Source organism: Lepidochelys kempii, chromosome 1 (assembly GCF_965140285.1).
Source record: "Lepidochelys kempii isolate rLepKem1 chromosome 1, rLepKem1.hap1, whole genome shotgun sequence".
Taxonomy (NCBI): Eukaryota; Metazoa; Chordata; order Testudines; family Cheloniidae; genus Lepidochelys; species Lepidochelys kempii.
This window is the reverse complement of record NC_136380.1, coordinates 120,843,306-120,861,500: the sequence shown is the minus strand read 5'-3', so window position 1 is coordinate 120,861,500 and position 18,195 is coordinate 120,843,306. Positions and strand designations below refer to the sequence as shown.

Here is an 18,195-nt window from a genome sequence, read left to right as displayed (position 1 = left end):
TAATACTGAATCAAAAGTGATGTATATATTTGTATGCTTCTAAAATATAGTAAACAGGTAGGAAATACAGGACCCAGATAGGGCTGCTCATGATGATCTAATGAAAATAATAATTTCAGCATTTGAGGGTTGCAGATTGGTGTTGTGTGTTCCCTTTTTTCTTTAAGCTACTTTGATATTACAAACTTATAAAAGAAAAAGGAAAGATGGCTTTGTCTCAGTTTTCCATCTGTAAAACAGTGATATCCCTTTACTTCACAGAGGTGCTTAGGTTAAATTCTTAATAGGGCAGGGACTGGCAACCTTTCGCACGCAGCCCGCCAGGGTAAGCCCCCTAGCAGGCTGGGTCTGTTTGTTTACCTGCAACGTCCGCAGATTCGTCCGATCGCAGCTCCCACTGGTCGCGGTTCGCTGTCCCAAGCCAATGGGGGCTGCGGGAAGTGACGCGGGCCGAGGGATGTGCTGGCCGCTGCTTCCTGCAGGCCCCATTGGCCTAGAGTGGCGAACCACAGCCAGTGGGAACTGCAATCGGCTAAACCTGCGGACACGGCAGGTAAACAAACTGGCCTGGCCCACCAGGGGGCTTACCCTGGCGGGCTGCGTGCAAAAGGTTGCCGATCCCTGGTTTAGGGTGTGTCCAGATACGAGCACCACAGAAAAGTATATAAGCAAATAAAATAAATAAACTACAGAACAAGAGCAAGCTTGTAAGGAGATGCTGCTTCTCTTATTTCCAGGTGAGACTTAAGTATTGCTTCATACTGCTTTTAATGAGGACTTATGTATGTGAACTCTTTTCACTGCTTTATTTAAATTTGTATTTCTTGTCCAGTATTCTGTGATATGAAACCTAATAATAATTTTGTCTAATAAAACACAGTAAAAACATTCTGAATAGACTTTTATCCTTTCTCTTGTCTTTTGACAGGCCAGTTGGGATGCCAAAAATGGAAAAAGTTTATCTACATAACCCTAGTTCAGAAGAAACTATTATATTAGTATCAATATCTGCTACAACATCACATTTTCATGCATCATTCTTTCAAAATAGGGTGAGTTACTCTGCTTTTTAAAGTTATCCTGTTTTTCTTATGACTGTGAAAACTTGTTTCTCTTTGTAATGAGTAGCTCTTGCTTGAAACAAAATTTCTTATGGATATCTAAAACTTTATGGATTCTTCAGTTCTTTTGATCTTTACCTTTTGACTTTTACCAAGACTGCTAAAACAACTGCAGGGCTCTCCGGAACCGCGGCGGTGAAAGGAGCAGAACATGGGCCCACTGGACAGCCCCACGCTGGCAACTCCTCTAGGGTGGCTGTACCGCCGCCCAGCCCTTCCACGCAGCTGCGTCTCCTGAGTCCTGTCTGGGGTCTGTACAGCCCTGCCGGAGGACTGGGCCCGGGATGAGGGACAGTACAGCCACTCTGGGGGAGCTGCTGGCATTCTGCTTCTTTCACTGCTGCGATTCCCAAGAGAGCCCTGCTGTTCAGCCCTGGAGCGGCTGTACCACCTCCAGCCCTATCCTACAGCGGGCTGCTGTACAGATCCCAGCCAGGAGACGCAGCTGCATGGAAGGGCTGGGGGTGGTACAGCTGCACCAGAGGACGCGGCCCGATGTTCTGCTTCTCCTGTGTCTTTACGGTACAGCGTACCGGCCCAGCTATAAATATCTTAATGGTACGGTGTACCGACTATACCGCCCTACTTGCACCACTGATTGTTTGTAAACTATTTTCCTTTACATTCTAAACATTTCTTTTAGGTGAAGTCGTCCCTAATTTTGCCATGAAAGGAACCTGCATTGAAATCCTTAGGACTCATTAAACTAAGACTGAAGTATTTTTGGGGGGGAGCCACTGAAACTCTTCTGCCTTTAACCTGATCCTTAAGCCCACTAGGTCATTCCTGCTTCCTTGTCTTTTAATGTCGGTCAGTTTACTCTTTTGGCAGCTGTCGACAGTTTTTTTGTGGTAATAGTTTCTACAGCCAATTCCAGGGTTGTGTGGGGTTTTTTTTAAGTTTTTAAATGCATTTATCATAAGGGAGAACATTAGAAACAGTAAATAAGCAGACACAACTAGATTAAGATTGTTATGAAAAATGTACCAGCTGTGCTCTAAGATTTGTTACAAAGAATACCAGCTAAGTCTTACCTTTTAGGAAGTTCTGTGTCAGCTAGTTGCTGTCTGAGGTTCCCCCCACCCCCCACAGTCTGTCTAAATTAGGACAGTAGCCTATTGCTGACAATGGTTGTCAACTGGTCCCTTCTAGATCTGTGTCAACTGATGTCAGTACAGTTTGGCTGGTAATGTAGATGGGTCAAATGGTTTTAAACTCTGACAGATCCTATATCATACTAGGCCTCTAGGACACTTCTGTGGAGATGCTGAAAACAATTTGTCCCTATTTACACTAGCAGCCAAACTGCTTTAAATATCACTTGAGGAGCAGCTGGGGGAGATTCACTGTTAAATTATCAATAATGCAAATCACTGTCAGAGTATAATCAGACCCTCTGAATCACAAACTGTGTCTAGTTCCATTCCTTCTCTTGTAATCCAGAGTGAAGCTCTGAGTCCATGTGGTGTTTTTATAAGTCATACATTACTGTATCCTTTAATCAGATATCAGTCCACAAGTACAGTTGTATTTTAAAGTTCTAACCTATTTGCTTAGATGTTCAGTACAGTACTCAGAAGCATCTTTCACTTTACTTAATTTTGAAAGGGTACAGATCCATACTTTCACCCATTTCAAAAGATGTCACCTGTCCAAGAGGTGAGTCCTTTAAGATGGATACAGAAATGCTGTGCATTTAAAAAAAAACCCTCCAAAAAACAAGTAGCCCGAAAGTTTCCGGTTTACCTTAAGGATCTTTGTGTTATTTGAGGTAGCATTTTTCTTGAAGCAACTGCTATTAGCCTGTTTAATGAACACTTCATATTGGGAATTTGTTTCCTAGCTGAAGGCAGTTTAGAAAATTAAAATTAATAGAAAAAACATATAGAGCCAGCATATTGCTATAACAGATACAAGCCAAATTGAACAGCGAGGTCTGAACTGTCGCACTGAAATCAGAAATACCTTAATGTGTTCACTTCATACTTTGTAAAGTTAAATCCAAAGATCTGATTCATTTTAGTTAAACCATTCTACCTCTTTTAAACCTGATCTACAATACTCTTGATAGAGTGGATGTCAAAGCTCTGCTGATTGTACATGTGTTGCCTTGAGTATGACAAATTTACAGGGAGTTGTACTTATTACTAACCCATCAGAGCAGTTTTTTCCAAGGCCTGTGAAGCAGATGACAGGCATTGGGCTCTCAACCAAGAAATTTGAAGAGGGCTAGCATCTGTGTGCGCTTTCTTGTTTGTTTTTGTCTAGTGTGTTCAGAAAACTATAACCGTTTTTGGGTCCTTAACAATGAGATGTCCTTTCTCAGTGTTGAGAATTATGATATTTGAATAGTCAATAAATCAAGTTAAATCAAGGTATAGAAAAAATTAATTTTTAGAAATTATTTACAATATCAAGTAGCTTTGGATATGAGTGAGATTATTTGAGGATGTGGTAGGAAAACGGTGCATTATCTTTAATTTACAAATAGGTAATTCCAGTCTTTATCTGGCCAAATAAATTTCTCATTTGTCTTCATTTCTCAGTGAAATGGCAATTCATTTTTATTATTTAAAGGACACTGTCAAGATTGGTTTACCATTTCTCCCCCCGCCTTAAATTTTGTAGAAATTCCTTCCATTTAAAAACGTATTAAAATATCACAGTACAATAGAATTAACATACTTTGGACAGACAAAGCTAAAAAAGATGAAAAAAACTGGGCACATGTAATGCTTAATGTGAGTTTTTTCAAAACGTTTTATTTCTGTTTTTTTAAAAGTGATGGATGATATGAAGAGGACAGAAGGAAAAAGGGAATAGATTTTATTTTTTCTCCATTTAAAGATAATGAACATAGACACTTTTTTAAACTCTAATACGTCAGTTAAGAGATGGGCGGTGGGAGTTGATGCACTGATGTTTCACCACCAAAGTGGCAAAGCTGGGTAATCAGAAAGTACCTTTTGATAATCAGTGCCCAAACCCTGTACTGTAATCTTTAATGTTACGGAATGTTTTTTGGTTCTAAGTGTTGAATACTCATATCAGGTTTTAAGGTCCTGATTTAAGGTTGAAGTTTGCAGTATCGTACAACTGTGTGAACACTGACATTCAACTTCCTTTGCCTATATAAAGGTAGAATGAATAGGTGATATATAGTATTTTCTCCGTATGAAATTGACTTTGTTTTCAAACTAAAATCTTTAAGAAATTTCAGTGACATTTTAGATTAAGCTGTTAGAAACCCATATGAATACATTAATTTTTTTAACGAAGTACTGTATACAATAGCTTAAATCTTGCTTTGTTCCTTGTTAATATTTTTTGCTAATGTTTAAATGTGCAGTTTCAGCTAAACATTCTTTGAACTATATAGCTTTCATTGTGGCTATCTTAAACTGATTTGAAAAAACAAATTACAATGAAGAGAAAATAAGACTGATATTAGAAATGCATTAACAAATTTAGTCATAGTCCCACTTACTGTGCCATTTTGTGGTTGCTGACTTTCCTTCTGAGTCCTCCCTTTGTGCCAGAACTATACTGCAGGATCTCAGCTGCATTTAAAAATAAAATTGAGTTTCTAGCCTGTATAGTTACAAAGAAAACTTTAAAAACATTAATGGAGTGTAAAACAATGAAGTGATATCTGCCTGAGTTGTAAGACTGTCTGAAACAGTAATTCTAACACAGGAGTAAATGGCCTTGTTCATATCCATGAGTGTTAATACTGAAACTTAATGTCGTTAAATGTCAGAACTTTTTAACTGCTAATAACTTTAACAAGTAATAAACACGAAATAGTCATCTGTTTGTTTTTATTTATTTTGGGTAGCACCTTAAGTTGCTATACAAACACAAATGTTGTTATGGTCCCTGCCCCTAAAAGCACAACCTTTGACAACCTTCTATGCGTCCAAAAGTTCTGTCATAATTGCTAGTTTCTTCACAACAACATTCATTATGCAGCTATAAGTTATCGGTACAAAGTTTCTGCAGGATATTGAACATAAAAATGTAGGGTGTAGTGTAAATTTTAATTATAATATCAAACTAAACATGTAATGTATTGATTATATTATTCATATTCACATTTAACTCCATTTAGAACCTCCTTTGCTTTATGTGAAGCTGCCACAGAATTTCTAGTCTGCTGCAAAATCCTTTCCATAGAATTTAGGTCAAGTTCGCCATGAAGTACACTGGAGGGGATTCTTGACTATAATATGCAACAGTGTTTGTTTGAAAGGTGGATAGTCCTCCTTCAATGTTCTTATTTTCTCATTGCTTTTATTTTTCAGAAAATTCTTCCAGGAGGGAACACATCTTTTGATGTAGTTTTCCTTGCAAGAGTAGTTGGGAATGTAGAGAACACTTTATTTATTAACACTTCTAATCATGGGGTATTTACTTACCAGGTAAGAGAAGAAATGCGAGAATAATCTTTTTAACATTCTTAAAATAGATAACCATATAGGTCTGTGAATATCTTTTGTGACTATGTTTAGTGGTAGGTATAAAAAGTGTTGTTTAGCCATCTAAAGAGGTGCCAAGATATGGAGAAAAGTGCCACAGAATTTGTTGCCTGAGTGTGGACATTAATACCTATAAACACCATTATGCTCACAAATTGCTATATGTAAATACCCCTATCAAAACCTAATACTGAGCATCCTGTCTGAAAAGTTTCCTGAAGACAAAGGTATGCAGTAGCTTACCCATTGTTATCACAAGTTTGTATCTGTTCCTGATTGGGGCAACTTTTTAATAGAATGCTTTCCTTTGGTGTTGTGCTGAAAGCTAACAAATTAAGGGCAAGAATCTGACCCCCTAACTCATATTGTGGATGCTGTTCAGTGAGAATAAGGGTATCTGAATCAGATATTAAATAACTTCACATATAAGGGGAGCTATAGTTTGTATATTCTGTATGTACTAGGGAGTGACGAAGGTTCCTCCATATATAATGTGGATGTCTTACTGTTAAGTTAGGAGGATGGATTATTCAAAAGTCTGGCAATGTGATAGGGATGTCAACTTCTAGGTCACTTGTAAGTTGATTCAAATCACTAGTAAATTAAGTATTTGCCATTAGTAAATCTACCAGTACGGTTAGGCATATGAGAAATGAGTGGGAAAGAGAAATGGTGGTGGGCAAGTAGATTCTGGAACCAGGTTACTAAGCCAGTTTTTGAAAATCTGTACTGAATTCCCTAACAATATGGTTTCTTTTTTTAAAAAAAAGTAACTGCAGAAGTTATACACCAGTAATTTTGTTGTTGTTTACTAGATGCCCAATGGGCCAATTTAATGTAATAATTCATATGCAGATTTTAAAGTTTGGTTCTAGTCTGAAGTCACACAGTAAAAAATGAGAGAGAGAAGAACAAAGCTGGCAAGGTGGACGTAGGTTAAAATGCTCAGTGTATTTTCTTATAGTACTAGAGCAGGGGTCTCAAACTCGATTTACCTTAGGGCCAGGGCCAGTCCTCAAATCATCCCAGCAGGCCAGTGTCATTCATGCCGCCCAGAACCCGCCCCCCCCCAACTCTGCCCCCCACCTGCCTAAGGCTCTGGGAGGGAGTTTGGGTGGGGGAGGAGGTCTGGGGTAGGGGATTGGGGTGCAGGGTCTGGGAGGGAGTTTAGGTGCAGAAGGGGTAAGAGGTTGGGCTTTGAGAGGGAGTTTGGGTGGGGGAGGGGGTCTGCGGTGCAGGCTCTGGGATGGAGTTTGGGTGCTGGGTGCAGGCTCTGGTTGGGGCAGGAGGAGGGGGTGGGGTTACAGGCTCTGGGAGGGAGTTTGGGGCTGAGAGGTGTGTGCAAATCTGGGAGGGAGTTTGTGGGCGGGAGGGGTTGGGGGTGCAGGCTCTGGGAGGGGGTTGCGGGGTGTGGCAGTTAACTGGGGCTCCAAGGCGGGGCAGGCCAGGGGCCCTCCCCATGCTTCTGCCCCCCGCAGCTTCCCATCGGCTGCAGGGGCGCTCGGGGCGGGGGCAGCGTGTGGAAGCACAGCCCCGCCCCAGGGCCACAGGGAGGGGCTGACAGCCATGTGGAGCGAGTGCACAGGAAGCCGCTCAGCTCTGCTGTGTTGCCAGTGATGGGCGGGGACCCAGGCCATTTTAAATTGCTCAGGGGTTGGGGGAGCACCAGGGGGCAGCAGGTGGGGCCAAGGCAGAGACCTGGCCCCAAAATTGCTGGAGGCCCACGGGCCACATTGGAGAGGTTCTCAGGCCGCAGATGGGGGCCAGGAGTTTGAGATCCCTGTACAAGAACAAGGGAGGATTCAGTGAAATTGAAATTTAGAAATTTTAAAACTGATTAAAGGACATTTTTTTATTCACCACACAATTAACTTGTGGAACTCATTGCCACTAAATATAATTCAAGTGAAGGATAATTTACAAAAAGAATTAGCTGTGTGGATAATAAGAACATTTTCTGCTAAAATGGATAGGGTAGAAAAATATAGAGAAATACTCATGTTTCTGCGTCTAAGCCTGCTGCTCAGGTACAAAGACCATGTGTGATATTAGAACCTATATAGAACAGAGAGGAAGTTTAGTTGTTTAGGAAGAAATTACAGCTATTCTGTAACTGTCCCTTATGAGATGTCTTTCACCTTTGTGAAACATCTGGTACCGGCCACTCAGAAAAGATATCGGACCAGAGAGATCAACAATCTGACCTGGCTTTCGTCGCACTCTATGTTCCGTGTTTGTGTGTCAGTAGTTAGCAGAGGTGACGGGTATAGAAATCATACTCTTGGTTGTACACTGAGCCAACTTGATCTGAAATAAACATGGATTTCCATGATGCCTTTTTAAAATTAATTTTCAGAATTAGAGCACACTTTAAATTGATGGCATTTATTTGAAAAATTGCCGAGTCCGTTCCCTAAAATTGACACATTTTTTAGATACAATACTAGTTGCAGAAACTAAGACTCTTTTTTTCCTCTGGTTTGAAACAGGTGTTTGGTGTTGGAGTCCCGAACCCTTATCGGTTGCGCCCTTTTATTGGGGCAAGAGTTCCTGTAAATAGCAGTTTTTCTCCTATAATAAATATACACAATCCCCACAGTGAACCTTTGCAGGTGAGCATCAGGTGCCAGCTTCATGTATGTGTTTATTTTTTACAGTGTTCACTGAAATTTGTTCAATATTTGCTTTGTTGAAATTGTATAAAAATTACAAAGTGTTTTGTTTCAGAATGCTTCCCCTCCCTCCCCCCACTTTTCAAAACTTCTTTTCTGGTATTTTGAGCACTAATGTGCCCTGTTTAAAATGCACTAAAGGAGAAAAACACTCATAACTGATTTGATGACTTGATTGTCTAATTTAATATTTTGAGAAGCTGTGTTCAAAACATTGTACGGAATTACAAATAAACAGGTATGTAAATTTAGGGCCGAATCTTGCAAATTATAAGCACTTGCATAACTTTACACGCAAGTCCCACTAGAATAATTGGGATTGCTCACAGGCAGAAAATTGAATAGAAGTTTGCATGATTTGGGTTTCTTATGTGAAACTACTCTCTAAAGAAAAAAGAACAGGAGTACTTGTCGCACCTTAGAGACAAATTTTTTTGAGCATAAGCTTTCGTGGGCGACAGCCCACTTCATTGGATGCATGCAGTGGAAAATACAGTAGCATGATTTTATATACACAGAGAACATGAAACAATGGGTGTTACCATGCACACTATAACAAGAGTGATCAATTAAGGTGAGCTATTACCAGCAGGACAGCGGGCGGGGGAAGCCATCAGGAACAGTATCCCCAATAATGTCACGGCAAACCTGGTGGCTGAACTTTGTGACTTTGTCCTCACCCATAACTATTTCACATTTGGGGACAATGTATACGTTCAAATCAGCGGCACTGCTATGGGTACCCGCATGGCCCCACAGTATGCCAATATTTTTATGGCTGACTTAGAACAACACTTCCCCAGCTCTCGACCCCTAACGCCCCTACTCGGGCTACATTGATGACATCTTCATCATCTGGACCCATGGAAAAGAAGCCCTTGAGGAATTCCATCATGATTTCAACAATTTCCATCCCACAATCAACCTCAGCCTGGTCCAGTCCACACAAGAGATCCACTTCCTGGACACTACAGTGCTAATAAGTGATGGTCACATAAATACAACCCTATACCGGAAACCTACTGACCGCTATTCCTACCTACATGCCTCCAGCTTTCATCCAGACCACACCACACAATCCATTGTCTACAGCCAAGCTCTACGACACAACCGCATTTGCTCCAACCCCTCAGACAGAGACAAACACCTACAAGATCTCTATCAAGCATTCTTACAACTACAGTACCCACCTGCTGAAGTGAAGAAACAGATTGACAGAGCCAGAAGAGTATCCAGAGGTCACCTACTACAGGACAGGCCCAACAAAGAAAATAACAGAACGCCACTAGCCGTCACCTTCAGCCCCCAACTATAACCTCTCCAGCGCATCATCAAGGATCTACAACCTATCCTGAAGGACAACCCATCACTCTTACAGATCTTCGGAGACAGACCAGTCCTTGCTTACAGACAGCCCCCCAACTTGAAGCAAATACTCACCAGCAACCACACACCATACAACAGAACCACTAACCCAAGAACCTATCCTTGCAACAAAGCCCGTTGCCAACTGTGTCCACATATCTATTCAGGGGACATCATCATAGGGCCTAATCACATCAGCCACACTATCAGAGGCTTGTTCTCCTGCACATCTACCAGTGTGATATATGCCATCATGTGCCAGCAATGCCCTTCTGCCATGTACATTGATCAAACTGGACAGTCTCTACGTAAAAAAATAAATGGACACGTATCAGACGTCAAGAATTATAACATTCAAAAACCAGTCGGAGAACACTTCAGTCTCTCTGGTCACTCGATTACAGATCTAAAAGTCACAATATTACAACAAAAAAACTTCAAAAACAGACTCCAATGAGGGACTGCTGAATTGGAATTAATTTGGAAATTGGACACCATTAAATTAGGCTTGAATAAAGACTGGGAGTGGATGTGTGTCACGGTTCCTTCCCCACTCTGAATTCTAGGGTGCAGATGTGGGGACCTGCATGAAAGACCCCCTACGCTTATTCTTACCAGCTTAGGTTAAAAACTTCCCTAAGGTACAAACTTTGCCTTGTCCTTGAACCGTATGCTGCCACCACCAAGTGTTTTAAACAAAGAACAGAGAAAGAGTCCACTTGGAGACATCTTCCCCCAAAATATCCCCCCAAGCCCTACGCCCCCTTTCTTGGGGAAGGCTTGATAAGAATCCTCACCAATTGGTACAGGTGAACACAGACCCAAACCCTTGGATCTTAAGAACCAATGAAAAATCAATCAGGTTCTTAAAAGAAGAATTTTAATTAAAGAAAAGGTAAAAGAATCAGCTCTGTAAAATCAGGATTACAGGGTAATCAGATTCAAAACATAAGAGAATCCCTCCAAGCAAAACCTTAAGTTACAAAAAGACACAAATCAGGAAGATGCATTCCATCGAGTACAGCTTATTTTACCAGCCATTAAACAAAAGGAAATCTAATGCATTTCTAGCTAGATTACTTACTAACTTAATAGGAGTTGTAAGTCTACATTCCTGATCTGTTGCTGGCAAAAGCATCACACAGACAGACCAACCCTTTGTTCCCCCTCTTCCCCCCCTCTCCCCCAGATTTGAAAGTATCTTGTCCTCTCATTGGTCATTTTGGGTCAGGTGCCAGTTAGGTTACCATAGCTTCTTAACCCTTTACAGGTGAAAGGGTTTTTCCTCTGGCCAGGAGGGATTTTATAGCACCGTATACAGAAAGATGGTTACCCTTCCCTTTATATTTATGACAATGTGTCATTACACAAAGTAAAACTATTTCCACATGTTTATTTTTCCCTCTTACTGTTCCTCACACGTTCTTGTCAACTGCTGGAAATGGCCCACCTTGATTATCACTACAAACGGTTCCCCCTCTCCCCCCCGCTCTCCTGCTGGTAATAGCTCACCTTAACTGATCACTCTCATTATAGTGTGCATGGTAACACCCGTTGTTTCGTGTTCTCTGTGTATGTAAAATTGCCCTATTGTATTTTCCACTGCATGCATCCAATGAAGTGGGCTGTCACCCATGAAAGCTTATGCTCAAATAAATTTGTTCGTCTCTAAGGTGCCACAAGTACTCCTGTTCTTTTTGCGGATACAGACTAACACGGCTGCTATTCTGATATTCTCTAAAGAGGAAATTAAAAAGTAGAAAAAGCATGAAATTAGCCAATTTAAAAGCACTTTTCATCATACTCGTGTAAAAAATTAAACTTGACAAGCCACTTTAGAAGTTAGTATATGTGCTTAATCTTTGCCTTCACTGGTAAGTAAGGAAAAACATTGATGCAAATAAAATGCAGTATATTTTCAAAGCAGAGAATAAAGGAAAGTGATTCATTGTTTGAACACAGACAAGTCACTTAACTTCTCTATGCATGTGTTCTCAACTGTAAAATGGAGTATAATCATTCTTAATCACTTTTGTAAAGTGTTGAAATTTATGGATGAAAAACAGAATGTCAATTCTAAAAACAATAAAAAAGAAAGGGAAAAAGTTTCCTTAAAAATCACTGTTTTATTTGGCAAAGACTGCCAAAAGCATTGAAAGTCTGTTGTACACAATAACTAAAATGAAATTTATTTTCCTCTACTGAAGTTTAAAAAAAAAAATTTACCTTGTTCTAAACTACCTCATTGTATGGATGGCTTTTTTTTAAATTTACAGAAATATCTTCTGAGGGCAAAAGTATTTTAACATTCAGACATAGTTAATGTTGGAAGCAGTAGCTGTGTCGTTTTGGAAAAGAAAACAAATCTTCCACTGATGGGATTTCTGTAAATGTGACACCTTATGCTCTACAAATTCTGACATACATAGATGTAGAAGGTGCCTGTTTCCTGAAGCTTAATACTGTGATTATCTGAAATCAGCAAAATCTAATTAATTAAAATTGGAATAGATCCAGGGGTGAAAGTAAAATTGAAAACTTACCAGTACGGGGGCCCCCAGAAGGGGTGGGGCCTTGGGAAGAAGGGGCAGGGCTGAGGGGGTCAGCGTCCCAGCCAGCCCTTACACACTGCCTGGCCTGGGGCTTCAGCGGCAATTTAAAGGGCCTGGGTCTCTGGCTGTTGCTACCGCAGCAGCAGCCGGAGCCCCAGTCCCTTTTAAATCGCTGGCCCCTGGCCAGCTGCTCCTTTTGCTCCCCGCCCCCCCCCCACTCCCTTTTGGCAGCCTGGGGAGGGGCAAAGGCAGCAGCAAAGATAAAGTGCTGCCGCAGCAGCGCTTTAAGCAGGGTCCTTTGCCGTGGCTGTGCTTTTAACATGGCTGCCCTTTTTGCACTCCACCGTCGGTGGCCCTGCTGCTAGGGACCCAGCAGGGCCGCCGGCGGGGGGAGCAAAAGTGGCAGCACTTTAAAGGAAGGCAGTAGGGGCCGGTACTGGCAGCCACTTTTTACCGGTACACCGTACCGGTCCGTATCGCCTTACTTTCACCCCGAGTAGATCCAACAGACTGTGCTCTTGTGCCTTTGCTGGTCCATTACACTATAGATTATAATTTCACATAACTAATGAAAGCTCTTTTAATGTTTGGTTTTTGTCATAGGTGGTAGAAATGTATTCAAGTGGAGGTGATCTCCACCTAGAGCTTCCAACAGGTCAACAAGGGGGTACAAAAAAACTGTGGGTGAGTGGTCATACGTTTTCTAACCGGTTCTGTATTCATTTTGGTCTGGTGATTTTTGTTCTTGTTCAGCAACCATTTAAAAAGTAGATAAACATACAAATGACTATTATTAAATTGAAGTCAGTGGGAGCTGGATCAGGTTCTTATTTATTACAGGTGTCTATTCATGTTATATATTTTTCTGAAATGGGAAAAATAGAAAAATATACAGTGATTCATGTTGGGGTCATGATGCCACTTGAACATTGTCATGTATAGGATGTCAAATTATGCATATGACTGTTTCAGGGAAAAAGATTCCCAAACAAGAATTTCCAAATGTACATCCTTAGTTTATGCATCCATGGGTGAAGGGGTGTACTGTCACCATTCTAGTTCTGGGCTTGATTAATTTCAAAAATACCTTTTCTAGAGGTGTACTCTACTTCCAGTTTGAGATGAGTGGTGCCCTTTTGAAGGAGGGAATGACGAAGGCTTTACTCAGACTTTTATCCTTCAGTAGGAAGTTCTATAAAGAAACCAAAATACATTTCAGCAGCTTAAAGCTGTATCTTTAAGATACAAAATGCAACATGTTAGAAATGTATGATTGCAGTGCACAGAGTTTATGGTTATTAAACAATGTATAAATCACCTTAGAATTCTCTTTACTATGGCTGACAACCTTTATTATTAAAGGAGAAACATTTCTTCATTGTCTGAGAGAAAAACCCGCATGTTGTGTTGAATAAAAGCGAACACCTATATTTGGTTATGATGGAAATACAAGTCTATTGTATGTTGCTTTTGTATTAGACTCTGTATTCAATTGATTATTTGTGCTATTAAAATTCTCCTCTTAAATATAAACTCCATCCAGTGTGAATACAACAGAATTCCACAGTTATGCCTGTATCTTTTTCTGATAAGGGTTGAAAAATTCTTCTGGCCCCTTCCCAGAGTCCCGAGAGAAACTCTGTTGCAAGGCAACCTAGCAGAAGAGGGTTGAGAGTGACCTCTTCCTAAAAGGCACCACTTTCAGTCCCGCAGTAGCATTGCTAGAGACCAGCATGTGGCACGCTTTTCCTCGGGCCAAACATGCTGACACAGAAATCTTAATGTATCTTTGTACTGTGTTGTCGGTAGATTGCTAACTAGCCCTTCTTTCCTTTTTTATAAATATGCCATTATAATCCACCCCAATATACTGCTAATTCTTTTTAGAGCATTGTCTACGCATAAAAATGACACCAAATATTCTGCATTTTTTTAACAATGTAATGTGTTCCATGTTGCAGCCTTATTGGAGCTACAGTATTCTTATTTATGTCTGTGATTATTTCAAAAGGAAATTCCCCCCTATGAAACAAAGGGAGTGATGAGAGCCAGCTTTTCTTCAAGAGAAGCAGATAATCATACAGCCTTCATTAGAATAAAAACAAATGCCTCAGACAACACAAAATTTATCATTCTTCCTGTTGAAGTAGAGGTTACAACAGGTTTGTGGGAAAATGCAATATTTAAAATATTTAGTTTATATTGCTATACTAGAATAAGAAAATATTAATGGTTTTCCTTTTCTTTTTTGTAAAGCTCCAGGAATCTATTCATCAACAGAAATGCTAGATTTTGGTACACTACGAACACAAGGTAAATTATACTTAGGATTTCTCATTCTAGGTTTTAAAAATAAAATCCCCCCCCCCCCCCAAAAAAAAGGATTGTAGACAATATACATAGAAAATTCCCAGTTCTGCACCGATGAAAATTATTTGTGGAGGAAAATGGTGAATTCTAAAGATCGTTCGGAGTCTGCTGAGCTTAATTTGTGCTTGTCTTCACAGGCGGGTTTTTTTAAAAATGTAATTAAAGGAAAACGACTTTTTAAATGCCATTTAAAACAGATTTTTTTTCCTCCTAATAATAAATAATCCAAAATGTCATAAAAATAAATACTTAACATGAGATATAGTATAAAACTAAAACCAAAAAAATAACCTGGGTCTGATTTTCAAAGATGGATGGATGTGATTGCAGATGCCAAGCTCATGTGCAAAAATGTTATCAGTATATGCAGTGCATGCAAATAACCTGTTAAATATGTGGCCATATGCACATAATTTGTATGCACAATTATAATACTGATGGTATCATTGAAAATTAGGCTGGCACAGTTACACACACCTAACTGTGAGAACTAGCTCCATACAGTTTATTTCTTTAACTTTTGAGTGAGGGTTTTGTTTTTTTTAGGTGACTTAAGAGTTTTGCAACATTGTACACAAATGTTTGAAAACCTCTAACTTAGAATACATTCTATCTTTTTTTCCATTTCTGCACCCCAAAAATATTTCAAAAGAACATGCAGACCCCTTTGGAAATCTTACATAGTCTGTGGACCCCCAAGGGTCCATGGACTACAGGTTCAAAAACTACTTTTCTAACTTCATTAAATTTGCTGTTCTGACTTGTTGAAATATTGGTCAATTACATGATTATGAAATCTTGGCACAAGTGTTTATATAGTTAGAGATTAAATGTGAACAGAGAATCCGTTAGTCTTCAGTCTGTGCATCAGAGAAAGCAATATATAGGTGTCAGTATTATGAGATGGTAAATACTTGCAACATTGGTAAAAGAAAAAAATTAATCTTTGGTGGATATGAAAAGTGAGTTTTTTTGGGGTTTTTTTTTGTTTTTTAGAGTAAGTGGCATTGCTTCTGAAATCTTATGTTACTGAACGATTCTTTCATCTTGTATGGAATGGTGTCGATGTAATCATTTTATCTGGTGAATATTGGTATAGGAGAGCCACAGTTGCTCATTGTAACATTATTAACCTGCTGAATTCTTTTTGATTTAGAAATCAGAATGATTGAAGTACACAAAATGTACTTAATACATAGAAACATAGTTTTAAAAACGTAACATACTCTTATGAATAACCAGTTTCTGACTAATTGAACTGTTTTTAAAATAAGTTTCATATTGAATAGTGGTCGATTTGTGCAGAAATCTGGTTGGAACAGACTGCTTTTTGTATGATGGATTAAACAGTAGTATGACCTGATAATTAATTTCTTCATTTTTAACAGATATGCCAAAAATTTTAAATCTACATTTATTAAATTCAGGAACAAAGGATGTACCAATTACAGTAAGTTTTTTATTTCCTTTTAATTTCACAAGTTATGAAAGGAAGAGGACCGTGTCCAAACTTTCATTCATTGACTTTGACATGGTATAGTCCACTAAGTGGTGTTCAAGGTTGAAGTCTAGGAAACCTACTTTCTTTTCCCTGAACTAGTATCCCAAACTTCTATACAGTCCGTTGGTTCATTACCAAGATACAGCTTGACATCTTTCTGACATTGACTCTAGAAATTGCAACATGTTTCACTTAATTTCTTATGTTTTTACCTTCATTCTCAGTTCAAACTACCTGCCTAGCTTCTTAGTCGTATTAAAGCAGTACATCCTGAGGTTGCATATATAATGCTTTGACTTCTTGAAGCTTCTCCTCTCACCAGTTAGCAAGCTGCAGTAGGTCTAGCAGGACGGATGATGAAGGGGTTAACTCTCCCATACTCCTGTCCTCTCACCAGCCCCAGTGGAAGCCTCTTGAGCCCTGGGCCCTGTGGGCCCCCCTTCACTCACACTCCATGTGGGAAAAGTAGGCATCAACAGAAGCCTACAGAAAAGTCCCAGCCCCTTGAAGCTTTTACACTTCTTAGTTTGCCAACAGCAGCCTCAGCATGAGGGGCAAGTCCCCAGGGCTTTCCATCTTCCTCCCCTTACAGTGTTGTGCTATCCGGAGTTTTGGAATTTATTTGCATTTGCTGTTTTGCCATTGATTGTTGGTCCTGTCTTCATCCTGCCCCTGTCCTACCACCACTACCCTTCTGTTGCCTAGTTTCTCTCCCTGCCTTCTGTGCTTCCCACTTCCCTTCCCTCTCTCCCTCTGCTGTTTCGTCCATCTCTCCCCAATCTTTTAACCCTACAATCACACCTCTTCCCACCACTTTCCATCCCCGTTTGAACCCCCCAGAGGGCCCCTATAAATAACTAATACAAAGTCTAATACCAAAGCTAAAAGCATAAATCCATCAAGATCTGCATGTAATATTCTTTGCAATCACATTTTGTTCTCATAACTTTTATCATCACCTTCACCCCCTCTCTGCCTTCTTTTTCATTGTCCCTGTTTGTTTTTGTGGGGGCAGGAACTGTTACTTTTGTGGTCTGTAAAATAACTAGCACACTTCATGAATGCAATATACATTATTTTGCTAGTGGTACTGGTTGCTTGAATCTGAATATGGTGCTGAGTCACTACCTTCTTCATGCATCTCCAGAAAAGGTCCATCTATTTGTTGAGGTTGTGGTATCTACATAAGTGTAGCTTTATATCTTGTCCTTGAGCATTAGGAAACTATTTGATTATTTGAATGTCAAAATCTTACTAAAAACTTGTCATTGGTTATTTTTTGTCTGTTTATGTTATAGAATGAACACTTAACAGTTCTGTAGCTTGATAAAATTCTTTATTAAACCCATTTGGTTGCTAGAACAGAACTTTGCTCCTATTGGCACAGCAGATACTAGTACAGACATGCGGCTTTCCCTGCATAAATACTTGGAAAGTTGTGCTGTTTAGTAGGGGGAGTTTCGTGCATGTGGGGAGAGCAGCATACGGAAGCTGAGATCCATCATAGGAATATGAGAGCACAATATACTACCAAGGTATATAACCCTTATCACTTGCCCAGTGCTTCATAGAGAAATAACTATTTTTCTCCTTTCCAGTCTGTATGAGAAGTAGCTTGATTCATCTATAGGTGTTTTTGGTTTTTGTTTGTGTATGTTTATTATTTGGGGTGGGGGTGAGAGACAAAATTGAGGGGAAGCTAAGTTAAAGAAATGCTTTCTTAAAAGTTAGCCATTCTGGGCATTATGTCGTAAGGTTTCAGGTTCTGTGAAAGTTGGCAAGTTTATGTCCGCCTCTGGGTTGAGGATTCAGTTCAGGGTTTAGCTATCTGTTTTGAGTCCAAGATCAACGGAAAGTAGGGGGAAGAAGAGAAGAAGGAATCTTCCAGTTCTTTCACCATAACTATACTCTGGCTTCATTGTTCCCACTCCAAGAAGGTATGGGAGGTATAAGTTTTCAAATATGTTGTTACCTATGGATTGGGCACACAGAAAAAGTGAGTGTCATTTAGGTAAGCTGGATCGGTAAATTGGAACATCAGCATGGAGGTCTGAGTGCAGCAGTCCATGGCAGATCCAAATATTGGTGTAGTATGGCTACTTGAAACTTTCCCTTTTTCCTTGTGTGGTGATATGG

The 18,195-nt window shown here is 39.9% G+C and overlaps 1 protein-coding gene across 4 annotated transcripts in view; it reads left to right on the top strand.

Annotated features, from left to right (window-relative positions):
- TMEM131 (transmembrane protein 131) overlaps nt 1-18,195 on the top strand; it is a 202,589-nt gene that overhangs the window by 109,067 nt on the left and 75,327 nt on the right. For all 4 annotated transcript variants that reach the window (XR_012159916.1, XM_073352822.2, XM_073352811.2 and 1 more), the window contains exons 5-11: nt 929-1,052; nt 5,426-5,542; nt 8,089-8,211; nt 12,792-12,872; nt 14,200-14,350; nt 14,445-14,501; nt 15,947-16,008. Coding sequence is in view for 3 of the 4 variants with exons in the window: in XM_073352822.2 (XP_073208923.1) it covers nt 929-1,052; nt 5,426-5,542; nt 8,089-8,211; nt 12,792-12,872; nt 14,200-14,350; nt 14,445-14,501; nt 15,947-16,008 (715 nt within the window). In the remaining variant the exon portion in view is untranslated. The remainder of the gene's footprint in view (nt 1-928; nt 1,053-5,425; nt 5,543-8,088; nt 8,212-12,791; nt 12,873-14,199; nt 14,351-14,444; nt 14,502-15,946; nt 16,009-18,195) is intronic.